Raw genomic sequence first — 17,025 nt, 5'->3', positions numbered from 1 at the left:
TTTCGGAGAGGGGATCCGAGCTCACGGCCGCAGCCTCCGGCGAGACGTTCGCGGTCAGACCTCGGGTCATCGGCGAGCGGCGCCGGTCGCCCGTGCTCACGCTCCTCCGGAAGTGGACGTTTCGTTCCTCGTCGCAGTCGCCGTGACGCAAAGTTCGAAACGGAGTCCTCGACTCCGAAGCGCATCTGCTCCGTTATGAATGTAGTGACCCGCAGTCACGGTAATTCGGTTAAAAATTATTCAACCTGAAATCACATTCGTTCAGAAATTGATTTATTGGTTCACAGGCACCGTGATTCGATTGTGGACATATTAAGTCGTAATCGGATTGAATGGGAACAGATGATGGCGGAATTATGGTTCTACAATAAAAGACGCCGTTATTGAAGACGAGCGAACGTGTCTGTAGCCACCGGGAGCCTGCGCCGACACCGATGTTAACCCGCGGGTTTGCCTGCTGGAGCTTGCGGGGCATGTGAGCGCGTGTGTTTTCTGTGCTCAGATTTCAGTGTGTGTGTGAGTACGTCTGTTTGCGCGCTTAATGCCCCATTGAGCTCACCTTGGCTCCAAGGTTTTCCCCTTGGCAGTTAACATGCCCGCCCCGCCGGCTCGCCACACAGAGCAGCTATTAGGTAATGTTTCGGTAATGATGATTTTCCTCCAGCCAGGCCGCGGCTACACAGCGCCGCATTGGACCCCGTCAGATGGCCCGCTGGGGGGCAGATCCCCCCCCTCCCCTGAAAGGTCCCTTTGTGTCCCACTCGTGTTCCTGAGGAAACGCCTACGGTTCGTTCTCCTGGAGGGAATATGAAGCTCGCAGTCGCCCAATCGAAGCGGACAGCGAAAAGGCACTGGGGAGACTGCTCAGAAACAGAGCCCTCAGACTCTAGGTCCAGACATAGACAAACACGCTCACATAAGGGGTCATTATGCGTCACCCACGAGCAACACCCCCTGAAAATAATAAATCGTATCATCTGAGCCAGAATTGTGGCGAAGGAGTTCATGGGTATGTGAGCGTAGCTTAAACACAAAGGGGTTCTCAGTGCCACCATCATCAGCGGGGACAGAAACTGCGGAAGAGACAGTGAGGGACACAAACTGGGGACGCAGACTCAGGGAGGACAACAGGGAGGCTCTGAAAAGGAGAGGCACGGAGGAGGGAGATGAGGAAGGAGGGAAGAGTGTGGAAGAGACACTTAAAGCCTTTTCTGCCTCGGGACAAGGTGCAATATTCACACACACATTTAGGAAGACAACTTCACGAACACACACCCAGCCTTGTGCGACCTCACAGAGAGACGTAAGGAAGGTGGCGCAACCTGAAAGAGGACGCGTAGGGTGGGGGTTCGAACAGGAGGCTGCGCCCGTGAGAGGGGTGGACATGGGGGAGGCACAGCAACGTGCTGCAGCGTGCCCTGTCGTGCAGCCCCTGTGGACAATCTCCACTTTGTACAGGCTGTGGCTCTGAGCTCTCTCGCCACACCGGGGACTAAGGACGTCACCGGACAGGGTGCGTCTTTGTCTCCATTTTCCCGACACGCTCGCTTCACAAGGACACGGAACGGAGCTCGAAGTGGGGGGCGAAGGAAGGACACCGGCGCGCTGCAGTTCTGCTGATTTCCCACCAGCCGTTATGATGGATGAGCTGGCAGGAGCTGGGAAACCGCAGCCAGGGCGATCGAGGGAGGCGCAGGGCCGAGAGGGAGGCGGGCACGGCGGGTGCGGCGCAGCAGGCTCTCTGGGTGGTCCCGCTGGCAGCCCTGCTTTCCCGATTCAGTCCTTCTCCACCTGCACCGAGGTGGGCAGCGCTGGGGCAGCCGCAGGGTCCGCTGGGAGATGACTCGGAGCCAGGAGTGAGCGTGATTGCCCCGCGCCCCCCGTCCAGCCACCTAACACACAGCGATACCGCCGAATGGGCCTTCCCTCCCCCGAAACACTCCCCAGCGTTACAGTGAACCCATAGTCTGCGGAACACGGCAGCACCGAAGGCAGGTAAAGGACAGAGCTCCAGCAGTTTGTTACCTCCTGCCTCGGAGACCCGGCAGGGGCTGAGCGCCCCGGACGTGCGGGGCGTTTCTCGACGAGCGGGGATCTACACAACGCCGCTGGGACCCCTGTGATCCCCCGGGTGCCTGCAGCGCAGGGAAGAGATCCTGAGCTTTCTGTCCTCGGCCGTCAAGCACCCAAAACAGGCGCCATTAATTGGTCTAGGGGGCGCGGCGTGAATTCCCAGGGCCCCGCCTCCCTCGTCCCACGACGCCATGCAACACCGAGCCATCTTGGCGAGAAGCAGGCCGTGGCGCCAACGAGCAACAGCGTGCGCCGGGCCAACGCTCTCTTTGGAAATCACAACAGCTCCAGCACGGAATTTACATTCAAGTACTTTGCTCACACTGCTCTCCAAAGCAGCTGACGGTAATCTATACAGCTGTGTAATTTTTATCGTGCTCAAGGGTACTACAGCGAGAGGTGGGTTCAAACCTGGGTCCCTCAACTCGAAAGGCAGCAGGTCCGACCACTAAACTCAAGTGCTGGCGCAGCTGGTAGCGTAGTGGTTAGAGCAGGCCGTGCACCCAAGGTCGCAGGTTTGAATCCCCCCTCCAGCTGTAGTACCTTTGAGCAAGGTACTTACCCTAAAATTGCTCCAGAAAAAATTACCCAGCTGTGTAAATGGATAAATAATTTGTAAAATACCTTAACATTGTAAGTCGCTTTGGAGAAAAGCATCAGCTAAATGAATAAATAAATGTAAACCACCTGCTGCCACACCTTTGGGTCCTGATGAATGAGAATCGATAACTGATAGCGCTTTATAACCAGCAGGGTTAATAATACAGTTATTTTGCTTTGCAATTTGTCCCCATTTTGCACTATGAAGTTGCAGTTTACTTTGGTCGGTTTTTTCAAATAGTTGTTAGATTAAGAAGTAATAAAGTGATATATATTTAATGTCAGTGAGAGCACTGAGAGTTAAATAAAGGATAAATAAAATCTCTGTCCCTCCATTAATGGGAGATTAAGCTCATAAGCAGCACTGTAGTTAAAACGGACTAAAACTGTTAAGGCAGATAACATGTATGAAGAGAGGATAACGTTAATACAATGTCAACTCCACAACTGGAGGCCAGGGGAAGACTGATGCTAGCAAAACCCATCACAAAATGTCTTCTGCTGTCTGCCACTCTGGTTAAAGCTGTATTTATCTGCAGCTTGAACATTAAATGTGTGATATAATAAGAAAGAGAAGGCGATGGTTTATGATTAAACGATTGCATCACTCTGTTAGGGGATTAAGACATCCACAAAAAGAGATTAATTCTATATCCATGTTAATGTTGGGTGTCAGGCATCCAAAACCCAAAGATAAAGGAAGGAAAAAAGACAGAAATATGAGACTCATTTGCACTCAACAGGCCTGAAGTGCTGGCGCCATCTGATGGCACAAATGGGACACATGTCATCTTCCGCAGAAACGTCCCACTTCGGGCGCCTCCTCTCCCTCTTGTACCATCGAGGACGGGGGAAAGGGCTCACAGATGGCCGAGGACATCTCAGGGACCCATCCCAATACGTTGGTCCAAATTCTCCACGATGTGTCTAGCAGCAAGGCCTGAAGATCCTCCACAAGGAGGCGCTGCGTGTGCGAGAGCAGAGTGTCGACGACGACATTGTTCCTGAAGTGGCTTGGACATCCAGACAGCTTCTACGGAGCTTTGCTTGTGCGACCGCTGGAGGGCCACTGCCGGTGGACCTGGTGAAGGACAGGTCCTCCATAAAGGGCGAAGGAACAGCAGCATCACCTGCACTTTATACCACATCCAGGGTTCAAAATCCACCCCATACAAGTAATTGCAGGGTTACAGAAAAGTACTGGCAACATGACGGTGATGTTTGTCCCATGGTGGGACACAAGCTTCCGCAGGTGGCGCCGCAGCCACTGAAATCCGAAGCCCCGCGAAGGCCAAGACAGGAATAATCCAAAGTCCGGAAGGCGCCGTGTGGTTGAAACGGGGACCGAGGGAGAAGTTAACGGCTCAGGGAAAGACAAGAGGAGATAAAGCGGACGAGCGAAAGAACAATGTGAGTGTAAGTTCATAAATCGACGCTGGAGGTGTCTTGCTGAATCGGGCTCTGCGTAGGGGTTGAGGGGCACGACGGCCGGCTGCGAGCGCCACTCATCGTGTCGCGTTACTTCTCGCGGACCCTCCGGCCCCTGGGCCACCCCCATCCTGCCCCGAGCAAAAGGCCTCTCCTCCTCTAATGGAAAGTGACAATCTGGATAACATCTGAAGGGCTGCGCAGCGAGCTGGGGTTCCAGCACGGCAGCGGTGCACATGAGGCCAGCGGGTGGGGTTCGGGCTATTGCAGAGAGATGTCAACCCCACAGAGCTACCGCTGGGTTCGCACTTTGAGCTGAAGCCAAGGTGTCTTGTTCTTGGTGGAGGCCGACAGCACAAGCCCCTACGGGAGGGCGAACGGGGTAAGAAGCGGAGGGAGGAGGGGGCCAACGCAGGCACAGACTAGTCTGAGACGAGTTTACCGCCATCTTCAGGAAACGAAATGAGAGTAAAGCGGTTCTGCTGTCTGACACGAATACAGCCAGAGTGGCCTGATTTACGAGCGCCAGGCTGTCACGCAGCCTTCCAGCAAAGATGCTGTCACGCGATTTAAGAGAGTTGGTTTAGCCCAGCACTGGTCACTGATGCTCACTGTCGTTCACTTTGGCCCTACCGTCAGACAAAGGCTCCTGGGAGCGTGGTTTTGTCACCAAGGAGCACGTGCCTATCGAGGTGACATCATATCCAGAGCTGGACGATGACCTGTCCGCTCGGTCCACTCCGGCAACACACCTACCGCATGTCCAATCTGTCGCATTGCGACAGAAACCTACACGTTCGGCACACATTACTAGCACATTTAACTTGTGAATTTTATCCATAGCAGAGCATAAGCCTGCATGTTTAACCGACATTATGTTTAAATTAGCCTGTATGTTTAATCCACAGCGCTAAAACACAAACCTGCATGTTTAACACACATTATTTTCACATCAACCTGCATGTTCTATTTACTGAAGCATCACCTTAAGCTGCATGTATAATTATACGTTTCTTTCTCGCAACCACACGGGGACCAAATTCTTTATGTGTGTTTATAAAACATCTCATGATACCCAAAATGTTGTTTTTGAAGAGATATGCATTAATTAGTAATGTCTCATTAAAACAGGCCATGTTTTAATCATGAGTGAGTAAAGTCTATATTTACCCAGAGAGCATGACAATGGCCCATGTTGGCTGTTCCTCTCGGGTGGATATCATCCTTCCGTGGGCGTAACTGGATCGCTTCTGGTACACGTTGTGTCGTCTTTAACGACAGTGTTTATGGGTTTACTCCATTCAGATTTCTTCCAGGGGCTTCCTTTTCAGCCTTGTAATTCTCCAAAATAACAGGTATGTGAGTTAATTTACTGCACCTACACAGTAATTACATCGTATCTGCCTCTGTAATGTACCCTTGTATTCCATCCAACATCTAGTTCAGGTCATTTTGTCCTGTGGTCATATGAATCATTTCAATGTTTCTAACACTGTCATGTGAATCAAGACAAGAACATTAACTCAGTGGATTAAATTCAGAAACATCTAGACAGTTTCCCCCAACTTGCGTCCGTCAATATTTTTGTCGTATCTAGTTTGTGCCTCTACAAATGCACGCAGTGCCGGCTTAAAGTAATCAGTCTAAGAGTCACAGATGGTTTTTATAATTAGTATGATTGTTTAATACATGTCTCATTATGCCAATATGTGCTAAGATCAAATAAATGACACCTGACTAAATTCACTGCATAAACACTCACCTAGTAAATAAGCAGAAACAAAATCCTGAACTCCACATTTGACAATACTTTTTTATTTTAATGACAGCGGATCCCACTTCTGCCACCAGTGACACAGTATTCTCACAGATAGTGAATCGGCTGCTGCTCTTACAGCTATGCTGGATCACTGTCCACCAGTTTAACATCACACAGGAGCGCAGTCACAGTGCCGTTCACACACACACTGGTGACTTAATAACACTTTATTTAGGTGAACATTGTTCATACACTACTCCCGATGGTTCACATATCATCTACTTTAGAAGCTACAAATACAGATCTCTACAGTAAAGAGAATTTTTAAGTTTTTGTCCAACTCAAGGCAGCACACGTCTGCACGTTAAACACTTGCAAACATAAAAGGTAGGACTATCAAAATACAATTTTACCTTGCTACCAAAATATTATGTAATACATATATTCTATTTCCCTTACAATTAATTTTAATACATATTATATTGCTCATAGTCACAAAGTAAATACTGATCATGTGGTGCTTTTAGATTTCATTTGCTGCCCCTGAGACACGCATTTACTAAAGACGTCACAACCTACAAGTACACAGACTAGCGTACACAAACACACAATTACAGACACACCAGAAGTAACAAAACTGACCTTTCTTTTGGCACAAAAGCCATCAGTGACAGAACAAACCACTCTCACACTTTTTGCTTTTCACATCCCACAGGCTGACAGTTTCACAGCAAGAGCGACGGCCTTTGTGTAAGTTATCAGATCCTGTGTGGGCGACAGGGGTTACTGGGGGCCAGTTTGTGTGTGTGCGTGAGTGAAGCACTGTGAAAGCCACGCACTTCTGGTGCTGCATATTCCCAGGCTGATTCACAGCGCAAGGGTTACAGAAGGTGCAACAAACTGCTATATCATTGCGCTTCGAATTAGGCTGCAAAAAGCCAATATTGCTCTCCACATGGATGCAGAGAATTTCTGATGCTTATATTTTAAATACTTTCTTTAACCTTGTACAGTGAATTTTGTATTCGATGTGCTTTGAAAAATCCTAATTTGTGTCATCATACTTTAGCGAAACTTATTACTCAAATTTTTAGGACACTCAAAATCCTCACAATTTTAGTTATTTCCCACCATTGCTTCTCCCAGCCACAGTCATAGTTTGGGCTGTTTCATTTATCATGTAGCTTAGCTATAACAGCTGTCCCAAAAAAATGCAGTTTTGAATACTCAAACACAAAACTGTGCTTTACTTTGATGAAGGATGGATGGTACCCAAACCTTTATCTGTAACTGCTTGTCCTGAGCAGGGTCATGGCGAACCACAGCCTATCCCGGAGCACTGGGCACAAGACACGGGGAGCTACACCCTGGATGGTAGCAGTATTCTATATTATTGTAAAACATTTGCTCTCAAGTATTTCAAATGTTGTATCAAGACAGCTGTTCCTGTATTTTTTCAACATTTCTTACCCTCTATGGCCTTAGGCTTTGCTGTACATTAATAAAATCCTAGAAACTAACAGCCTGTGGCTCAGGATCTTAGATTAGGAAGAAATGTGTGTAGTGACTCCCTTAGCATTATTGCTCTTGCCCATTGCACACTCAAAGTGCAAAGGCTGACATGCAAAGAGCACACATGGAATGGAAGCACAGGTAACAAAGTCAAAAGGAAGCATGATTCCCAGGTGACAAAATCGATTCCCAGGTGACAAGGTCAGAATTGTGGCCAATGCCACAACTTAATGGGAGATCCAAAGGGGGCACAACACCTTTCCTTTCTTCTAGGGGCAGCAGTGGCCTCCCCCACAGTGAAGCAGCACATAAAAATTAAGAAATAAACCAAATGGAAAAGAGGTTTCTGACCTCGACGGAGGAAAATCAAGACTAGTCTGAAAGTTCGGTGTTCAGGGTAGCGAACTGTACTTTGGGAATTGCATATCTACCTGTAACTGTCTCTTGGGGAAATACACTGCTGAATGAATACATATAATAACGTAAATGTGTGTGCTTCCAGGGAATGCATAGAGAATGTGTGTATTTATAATATGGCTAAGTACACTCTATGCATTCTCTACAGACATGTACAATTGTGAAACAAAGGGGAACCCAGATGAACTCCTAAACTGAGAGTTGGTATCAAATATTGCGTTGTTCCACCGGGGGTGCGGTGGCGCAGTGAGTTGGACCACTGTCCTGCTCTCCGGTGGGTCTGGGGTTCGAGTCCCGCTTGGGGTGCCTCGCGATGGACTGGCGTCCCGTCCTGGGTGTGTCCCCTCCCCCTCTGGCCTTACGCCCTGTGTTACCGGGTAGGCTCCGGTTCCCCGCGACCCCGTATGGGACAAGCGGTTCTGAAAATGTGTGTGTATTGCGTTGTTCCTTCTCTCTCACTCGGTCATCTGAACGTCCACCAATTTGTCTACACCAGGAAGCTCCAGTCACTGGGGATCCGTCCGTACTGAAAAAGAGGAGGGCATGGGTCACTATGGGATCACAGAGGGGTCACATAATGGTCACATGAGACTGGGCAGCTGCAAGCCACCAAACAATTGGTGTGTAACATTCAAACTTGTGTTTTGACGAGTACAGCTGATGAAAGAAGGCGATGCACAAATGCACAAACAATAGTATCCATCAGCAGATCTATATCCTCCGTCACCAGGAAGTCTCTACTAAATGTTCCAAATCCATGACAACCATGAAGACAAATCCAGTTATTGGCGTCTGATGTTGAAGGTTTGTTCTGACGGACTGAATGAGAGAATAAATAACCGCCCGTGAAGATAAACAAAGGCAGCTGATTTCTAATTAACAAGAAAGTGAAAGCGAGGCCCTGCATCAGTGAATACAGCCTCCACCCCTGGTCCCGAGTTCCATCACGTGTCCCTGTTTTGCCTGTGATTCAAAAAGGCACATCATTTAGTCCTCTCAAATGGACATCACTGAGCGATGTCTTGGCTTCAATACCTACAAAAGCACAAATGCACACCTTACATTAATTGCAAAAGCTGCCTAAGGAGTGACTTCTGGGATGGGCTAGGCCATCCTCGTCTTCTCCCTGCCATCCTTGAGCAGCATTAAATTCCACATTAACGTTCCTTACCGCGGTGCACAGGAGCCAAATGCAGGATATTGGCTCCACACACCAAACAGCAGAGGGGGTGGAAAACGGGCTCACCTGAATGTCTGTGAGCTCTTTCAGAAGTCTGGAAGACAACCGGGGAGTGTTCTCCTGCCAGGGGAGGTGCAAACTCTGCAAAAACACAGGAACCCAGGTCACAACCTGGCTGGATATTTGCAGTGAACACAAAATGCGTACTGTGAGCTGTTGGAGGGTGGGTACAAACCTTGCCCTGGTACATAATGTGCCCTACTGGGCTCACAACACATGCAGTACCGGAACCAAACAGCTCCATGACCCTGTTCTCCTTCAGAGCACGCTCCAGGTGTGCCATTGTGATGGAGCGCTCCGAAACTTTAAACTCCCCCTGCAGAAAGAAAGTGGTATAAATGGTTGTGCTAAAAGCAGGAAGCGGTGAAGAGGTGCAAACTTTCACAATTAAACTGGGAAGAGAGGTGCAAACCATCTCATCGACTCGTGATGAAGTGGGTACGGCACTGGGCTCGCGATTAAAATGGTCCTAACTACATGCAGATATTGTCCTCAGCAATTCTTTAAGAAAATTTGTTGAGGAAAAAGAGTAAACCTAAGCCAGGTGTCTCAGACATCCGATAAAGAACAGAAATTAATAACAAGCACCTGGACTTCAATTTATTAGGTTCTCGTAATTATAGCAATATCACAAACAGCTGTATAGGTTTCCTCTGTGGGCTGTTAGTACTGGTGCTCATTTTTCTATCTAGAAAGCCCTGAGGAGGGCAGCCAGAGGCACCTGGATCCCCAGAGGTGTGTTTTTCTCCCTTGCCTTTTGGTTTGGAGTTTTTTTTTTGTTTTCCTTTCCTCCACGGCCAGTCGGCTTACTTTATAGCTTTACTACCTAGTAAAGTTCTTGTAATTTAATGTATAGCCAACCTTTTATCTGTGTTACTACCATATCTCTTGAGCCTTTGTTCACCACTCTGTGTCACTGCGAAAGATGAGCTCTCTTTAAATAAAAACTGAATGAATATTCATTTCCATCCAGTGGGATGGGAAGGTGCCCCTAGTGAAGTATGAAGGTGGGGGGGATGGAATAGCTGTCACACTCCTACCCATTTTTGGGCAAGTTCTATGATGCTTTGACGTGTGATCCCAGGTAGAATGACTCCATCTAGTGGAGGGGTGGCTAGCTCCTCTTCTGTAAAACATACCAGAGGGAAACTGCTCAGCATACACATGAATTTTAGTGCTTGTTGCATTTTCACAACTTGGTTGCCAAGTGAAGACTCTCTCCACCAGACCCTAAAAGGTTCTATCAGGCCCAAACGAAGGGGCAGTGGATATCACTTTGGTTCTCACTGGCTCAGTAAACAAATGTCAGAAGATATTCGAGTTCATTGGATGGGGACAGAGGTATAATGAACTATATTCATAAAGGTTTGACAGAAAATTCACTGCTCAGGCTATGGCTCTAGACTTTACCCCCATCTTCATTGATCCAGTGAAGGAAGAGGTTCATAGTGCCCGCCTCAGTGATCTGATGGTCTTCCCCGTACAGCCAGAGAACCTGCTGGCACCCGTAGGCTGCTGCCTCATACTGAGCGTAGATTGAGTTACCATAGTTCCTACAGATGGCGAAAACCGAGTCACATTTACGTTTACATTTATTCATTTAGCAGACACTTTTGTCCAGCGACGTACATCTCACAGAAAATACAATGTGTGAATTACTCTACATTAGCAGGAAGAGAAACTTAGATGCAGACGTGTGAAACTTAAGTGCAGTTAGTTTGTTTCTTTCCACCATATGAACCAATGTTCATCACATGAGTAGCTGCATAAAACTTTATCACAAAGTTCTTCTGTCCCTTCTGTTCTCTTTCTACAGCACAAGAGAAACAATCTAGTGCTCATTACAGAAAAAAAAAAACAGGCAATACTGCCACGCTGCATACAGAAACAGATGCATGATAATTTTCCATTACATCTTAGCCACCATCCGGTCCACCACCAGATGGGTTAGACTGCTTTCTCTTTTAAAATACACCATACTTTTAATTTTGGAGCAATGCCACCAATTGAGAACTGACCCTGATTTACATTCAGTCCTCCCACCACTCCAAACATTTTAAAAAAACATTGTATACAGACACCAGGTCAAACAGTTCCACCGGTACCTTCTTCCCTAACCGAGTCTATGCAGGGGGCAAGGTCCCACTTGCCCGATGCTGCGCAGTACGTTACGGACAGACTCCGGTTACCCCTCTGCATCTTTGTGTTGTAATGCTCGACAGATGTGGACTCATGGTGCTTTGTGGTGAAATCCCCCAGCGCAGCAAATCCGTTCTCCGGCCTCCCAGAGGATATCCGCTAAGCAGTTTGCGCCGCATTAGCAGCATTAGTGGGAGTTTCAACTACCACTTAAATACTGCAGCTCTTGTTGCAGTGTTCACCGCGGTCTGCGCCACCACGTGAGGGCTGCTTGCAAACATCGCATTAGGGCACGCCGACATTTTTAGACTCCTTTTCATTAGAGGGGCGCTCCGCTCCAACTGTTTGTTGCTCAGACATTACAGCTGCTGATGCCCTCTTTGTGCTTATGTGTTTTCACCTGTTGATTAAGAGGAAATGCATCCTTCACTGTGTACCTTAAAAGGATAATTCTCCCTTTCATTGCCATAAACACAAGCAAATAGCGGTGAATTTAGATCCCTTTCTATGACCATGTAATCATGGTAAAAATATCAAACCCCTCATTAGGAGCACAGAATGCATGCTGCACTTTACCCGCCCATCTTGCAGTCTCCAGTTCCCCCTTTCCAGGCCCGTATATATTTTGGATCAGCCCACAGGGACAGTGGCTTGGTGCTGGTGCTGAAGTAGGACCCAACTGGACTGAGGATGACATAGAGGAGCGCACGTGATGGCTTCTTCACACCCAAAGAGGGCTGCAAGAGACACGACATAAAGATACTTGACAGCTGGCATGGACAGTACATGGATGAGTGGCCAGCATGGGGCTATCCTTGTAAATTAAATGGTCCGAGTGAACAACACCGCTAGGGCTCGTAAGGTCACACTTCTAACACTTTTTCAGCTGTGCCAACTCTTGCCAGCACCAACCTCGGTGCCTATCAAAACGGGTCGGATGTAGAGGCTAGCAGAATCTGAGCGGGGGACCCAATCCTGGTCAGTCTCCACCAGCTTCCTGATGCATTCCAGCAGCTCCTCGCCATCAAAGCTCTGAGGAGGAGAGAGATTGGATGAGAACCAGGAAGAACTAGGAAGGGAAAGAGTGACCTGGGGCAGAGGCTCACACATCTACGTTTGCACAGAAAGTATGGGACGTGGGGACACACTCAACATTGGTGTGAACAAGTTCTTGGCCCGGTGTCAGCTACAATACCTCACACCAGTAGGCATTAGGCTTACCGGCAGACAGGCCCTCTCTGCAGACTTGAGCATCCTCTTCATGTTGAGCATCGGTCTGAAGAGCCGCACCCTGCCATCTTGCCCCCAGTATGCCTTCATTCCTTCAAAGAGCTGCATAGAGAGGGCAGGAATGAGACATGGAACATCTGGGTAAAGGACCTGTCACAGAGGACAGAAAGCTGAAAAGCACCACATTTCACCTGCAGTATCTCTAACTGGAGTACCACAGCTGCGTTATTGTAGGTACTCCCATGGGCTGGAGTGAGACATGTTGTGACCTAGAGAGCGATGCTCAGGCAGACTCACCTGGACAGCATAGTGCAAAGCAGAACTTGCTGGGTGGACAGACAGGTTATGGAAAGGTCTGATGTGGGGTTTCTTCCAGCCCTCATCACCGGTCCACTCGACAGTTAGCATGTGGTCCGTGAAGACATTCCCAAACACCAGGGTGGTCACCTCTGGTTTGGCACTGAACGTAGGAGACCGTTCAATGACCACATCTGCTGCCTGGGAGTGCAGATGCCAGACATTCATACATCTGCACATGCTCACAAACAAACAAAGAAATATCGAGACACTACGGAAGTAAGAAAAAGCGGACAAACACAAAGCTCTCATTTCAAAGACAGGGGGCGTTCTCAGTCTGTAGGCGGGGGGACCAAAGCAAAAGCATTTCAGATCAGGCTCATAAGCACCGAAAACATCTGCCTACCACTGCAGTCACTCTTGTGGCAGAGCTCAGACACGGATTAGAGATCGGCACAGATTTCTCCCTCCTGTCCCGACCTGTGTAATCTCATATTACCTGTGTAAGCCATGTCAAAGGTGTCACTTTCCTGTGAGTGTTCTGCAACACCACACTCCGGTCAAAGATCGATCCTCCATTGCACATTCTTCATGGTTTCCCGGCTATTTCTACCCTTTTAAAAATGACTACGGGAGTTTAAACAAAGGGACCTATGATAGCGATTAGAGGTGCTGCCTTTGAACCCAAAGGTTGAAGGTTTGAATCGCACTTCCAGCTGTAGTACCCTTGAGCAAGGTACTTACCCTAAATTGCCCAGCTGTATAAATAGGTACATAATTGTAGGTATCTTAACACTGTAAGACACTTTAGAGAACAGCATCAGACAAGTGTCCTTCAGCTTTTTTCACCCTTTTATGCCTCTGCCCTGATGATGGGATGACAGAAATGATTAAACAAGCAGGCAGCGATACAGACAGGATGTGGAATAACTCTGATGATGATCCCAGACACACAAACACACCAACATACACCAGGACCAGTTTAAGCTCAGAAACACAGACAACAGAACCGCAGGCCTGAGCTACAATGAACGAAAACGCAGAGATGATTCGGAAAACAGAAGTGGTCTCACTGCTCCACTACACACCCTGCTGTCTTTTTTTCACTGTCACCTATCAGCTATTACCAGACCATAAATCCAGCACATCCAATTGTACCTGGGCTTTAATCCTATCTGCCCTATATGGCCATGAAGACCAGGACCAGCATGCACTGCTGTGGTTCCACAGAGCAGCTGGCCAATGGGAGTCTGCTCATTCCACTTGCACATCCGTGTAAGAATGTTTGCATGCGTGTCCTTTTCCATCACTTCCCCACGAACACATTCCACCCAATGCCTCATACTCCCCTTCGAGCACAAAACTAAACATTAAATGGATGTATGATACTAACAAAAAACAGTTTTTAACTGTAGTGTTAGAAGAGCTTTAATGAGAAGCCTTGGGGCAACTAGGTAATGAAAGGCATAGCATAAAGAGAATGAAATTGCCATTAAGACAAATGAAATTGCAATACAAATTAGATGCTTTACATTTTGTGTGAAATGAAAATGCAGTTATAATGAAGCAAAGAGACTACATGAAGATGGCCTTGCACAGTGAAGGAAAGCAATGTCATCTTCCTGACTCTTGGCACTTCTTGGCTCCTCTCTTTAGCCAAGCAATGTTTAACCTGAATGGGACAGGGATTACATATCGGAGTGACTTCTACAGCCCTCCCAGCAACCTATCTCTTAATACCTGCCTCCAGGTTCTCCAGGAAGAGTCAATCCTGACTGACAAAGGATTTGCGGACGTATGGGGGAAGGTCCACTCTCCTTGCAGGGAATTTTGTCCATCGAATTGTAGAGTCGTACCAAAGAAGAGCCAGGATGAGGGGACCAGCGTGAGCCTGAGACCCTACTCTCATACACTGCCAAGACCAGTCCACTGATTCAGAGAGACTCAATCTTGGATTATTGCCACCACCGGCACAGACCATCCATGGGCAGACACAGCTCCTGAGATTTGTTTTGAAAGGAGACACATTTTAATTGGATTTTAGAAGAGGGGTGCATTCTGAAAGAGATTTTTTTTTTTAGGAAAGGTGGACAAGGACACAGGCTGACCTGCTTGCCCCTCCCCTGTTTCACTTTGACTGACGGGGGGAAGTGCTTTGATTTTTCACTGTGGGAATATACCTGTGAAGCATCAAAATGTTGCCATTGGATCTTCTCTCAAAGGCAAGTGAGGCGAGTACACCTAGCAAAACACTGCTCAAACAGAGGCAGCCGTGATGTAGTGTTAATACACAGTATACCTGGTCGCATGCTGCTGGCACACAGACGGCAGCGATGCATGGTAACAGTGCTCATAATTTTCATACTTGACAGCCATGCATTTGCAGAACTCTCAAGTTATTTTCACAGGGCTTCGCACAGAACCGTCCTATTCCCGTCCCATTTGGACAGGGTGCATTGTTTACTCCTGGGGTTTCAGTCTCATTTCACTTTTACACTTGTCCTTGCTCCAATTATGCCTGCGTCATACTATTCCCCATTTTAAATTTTAGAGACTTGTTTTTAGATACTTTTAAACCACTGAAGTACATTTGATGCAGCCTAATTTTTGCTCCTTATCTAAACATGTTCAAGTGGACTTCGAGAAATGAGTACTTACGATTATGAGATTATAATGTACCAAAACCCAGCCTTTTTGGACAGGGGAAGCGGTTAGACTGACAGCCCACATACACAGAGCACACTGAATACAGTGGCTATTGAGTTTGAAACCCCCGCTTTATCAGTTTGAAATGAATCTTTACGTGTACCTTTTACCTGGACACTGGGATAGGCTATGTAAGGCAACAGGGAGTCAGTGTCACAGGGAAAGAAAGACAAGGAAAAAAAAGAGCACTTCTGCTCCACCCAAGTGGCAGCAGTACCCGCAGGGCGCAGTGCCCACAGTAAACTGCTCCTTCTGGGCTTTTCGCAGACTTTCAGAAATAAATCACCTTAAAAATAGGAACGGCTCCTTCCAGGCCAGTTTCCTCTCTGGGGCCCTGTGTGCACAGGAGAGAAAAGACACAGTGAGAGCGGCTCGCACACACATCGCCTCCGCCTCCATGAACAGCGTCCAGGTCCTCTTTGGACTCACGTGGCAAAAGTAACGCTCATAATGTCGGTGAACTGCCGGGGGTCCAAAATATGACCCACACTACTCAGCAAAGCTACGCTCTAACAATTGGGCGGCACATTAGGCTTGTTGGACACCACGGCAGTCCCCACATTACATACTCCTGCGATTTGACATGTTCTCCACCACATGAAGGCTCTGCACACGAAATACGTCGCTCTGCATATTATGCGTTAATACGTGGCAACTTTCATTTCTGACAAAAACTGATCCTTCTGTAGCAATGTGTTAGATAGATAGATAGATAGAATATACTTTATTGTCCCATTTCTGGGAAATTTGTCTTGGACAACCATCATGACAAGGGAAAGAAAATAGATAGATAGATAGATAGATAGATAGATAGATAGATAGATAGTGCTACATTTCAAGTGCATGATGACGTACTTTCCTGACACGATGGCGCGGTTCTGACGTGCCCATTGACGCTATCTAATGTACAGTACAGTATACATGATTAGACAAGTATACGTTAGACTAAAATATCGACTGTTCTCCACCGAAAATCATGTTCACGTTACGCATCAAATGTGGGTCGCGAGCTGCAGTATATCTAACAGCACGCGTTTTCGCCGCACGTCACTCAGTCAGGCAAAACGCACATCTTTCTAATCCCCTTTTTTCCTACCAATGGCGGTGCTGCAGATTAAAGGCGCTGCAGTGACCTGCGCAGACACAGTCGCTCCCGCGCAATATGGAGTGAACGACGGACGGACGGACGTGTGTGTGCGCGCGCGCGTGTACCTGGAGGGATGTGGTGGAGCCCGCGGCTGGCGCGTGCACCGTCGGAGCGCTCGCCATGATGGATGCGGAGCGGTAGTGTCGCGCTGCAGCCGCGCCGCGCTGTCAGCGCGAGTTAAACCGATTACAGATTAAGCGCTGCACTGTACAGTCGCTCGTTGGGTTCTGCATTCTGGGAACTCGTTTTTATAGCGATGCAACGCAAACGTTGCGCAAAAAACTTATTAACAGCACGAGCGTTCTTGGTAAATGGGTCACGGAGAAATGGCTGGAGAATAAGCATCCGTGCTGTCAAGTCCTGATAGCGCAGGATTCATGGCAGAACTAAGTATTTCACAAAATGACTTTGACGTTATTTTTTTAATGCTTTATCATTCTGCCCCTTTCTGTTGTGTCATATTTACCATTAACGGAA

At 47.8% G+C, this 17,025-nt stretch overlaps 1 protein-coding gene across 1 annotated transcript; it reads right to left on the bottom strand.

The window, feature by feature from the left end:
- Positions 1-8,177: 8,177 nt before the first annotated feature.
- Positions 8,178-16,778, bottom strand: bcat1 (branched chain amino-acid transaminase 1, cytosolic). Its single transcript, XM_029249741.1, has 11 exons — positions 16,614-16,778; positions 15,688-15,735; positions 12,696-12,896; positions 12,390-12,500; positions 12,081-12,200; positions 11,745-11,905; positions 10,440-10,582; positions 10,070-10,155; positions 9,205-9,345; positions 9,036-9,110; positions 8,178-8,315 (listed from the first exon to the last, which is right to left on the bottom strand). The coding sequence occupies exons 1-11, from the start codon at positions 16,668-16,670 to the stop codon at positions 8,277-8,279; spliced, it is 1,182 nt and encodes a 393-aa protein (XP_029105574.1). The 5' UTR covers positions 16,671-16,778; the 3' UTR covers positions 8,178-8,276.
- Between the last annotated feature and the right edge of the window lie 247 nt (positions 16,779-17,025).

The sequence above is a fragment of the Scleropages formosus genome, chromosome 2, assembly GCF_900964775.1.
Source record: "Scleropages formosus chromosome 2, fSclFor1.1, whole genome shotgun sequence".
In the NCBI taxonomy this organism is placed as follows: domain Eukaryota; kingdom Metazoa; phylum Chordata; class Actinopteri; order Osteoglossiformes; family Osteoglossidae; genus Scleropages; species Scleropages formosus.
Note: the sequence above shows the minus strand (reverse complement) of the source record. Positions and strands in the feature narration are given on the sequence as shown.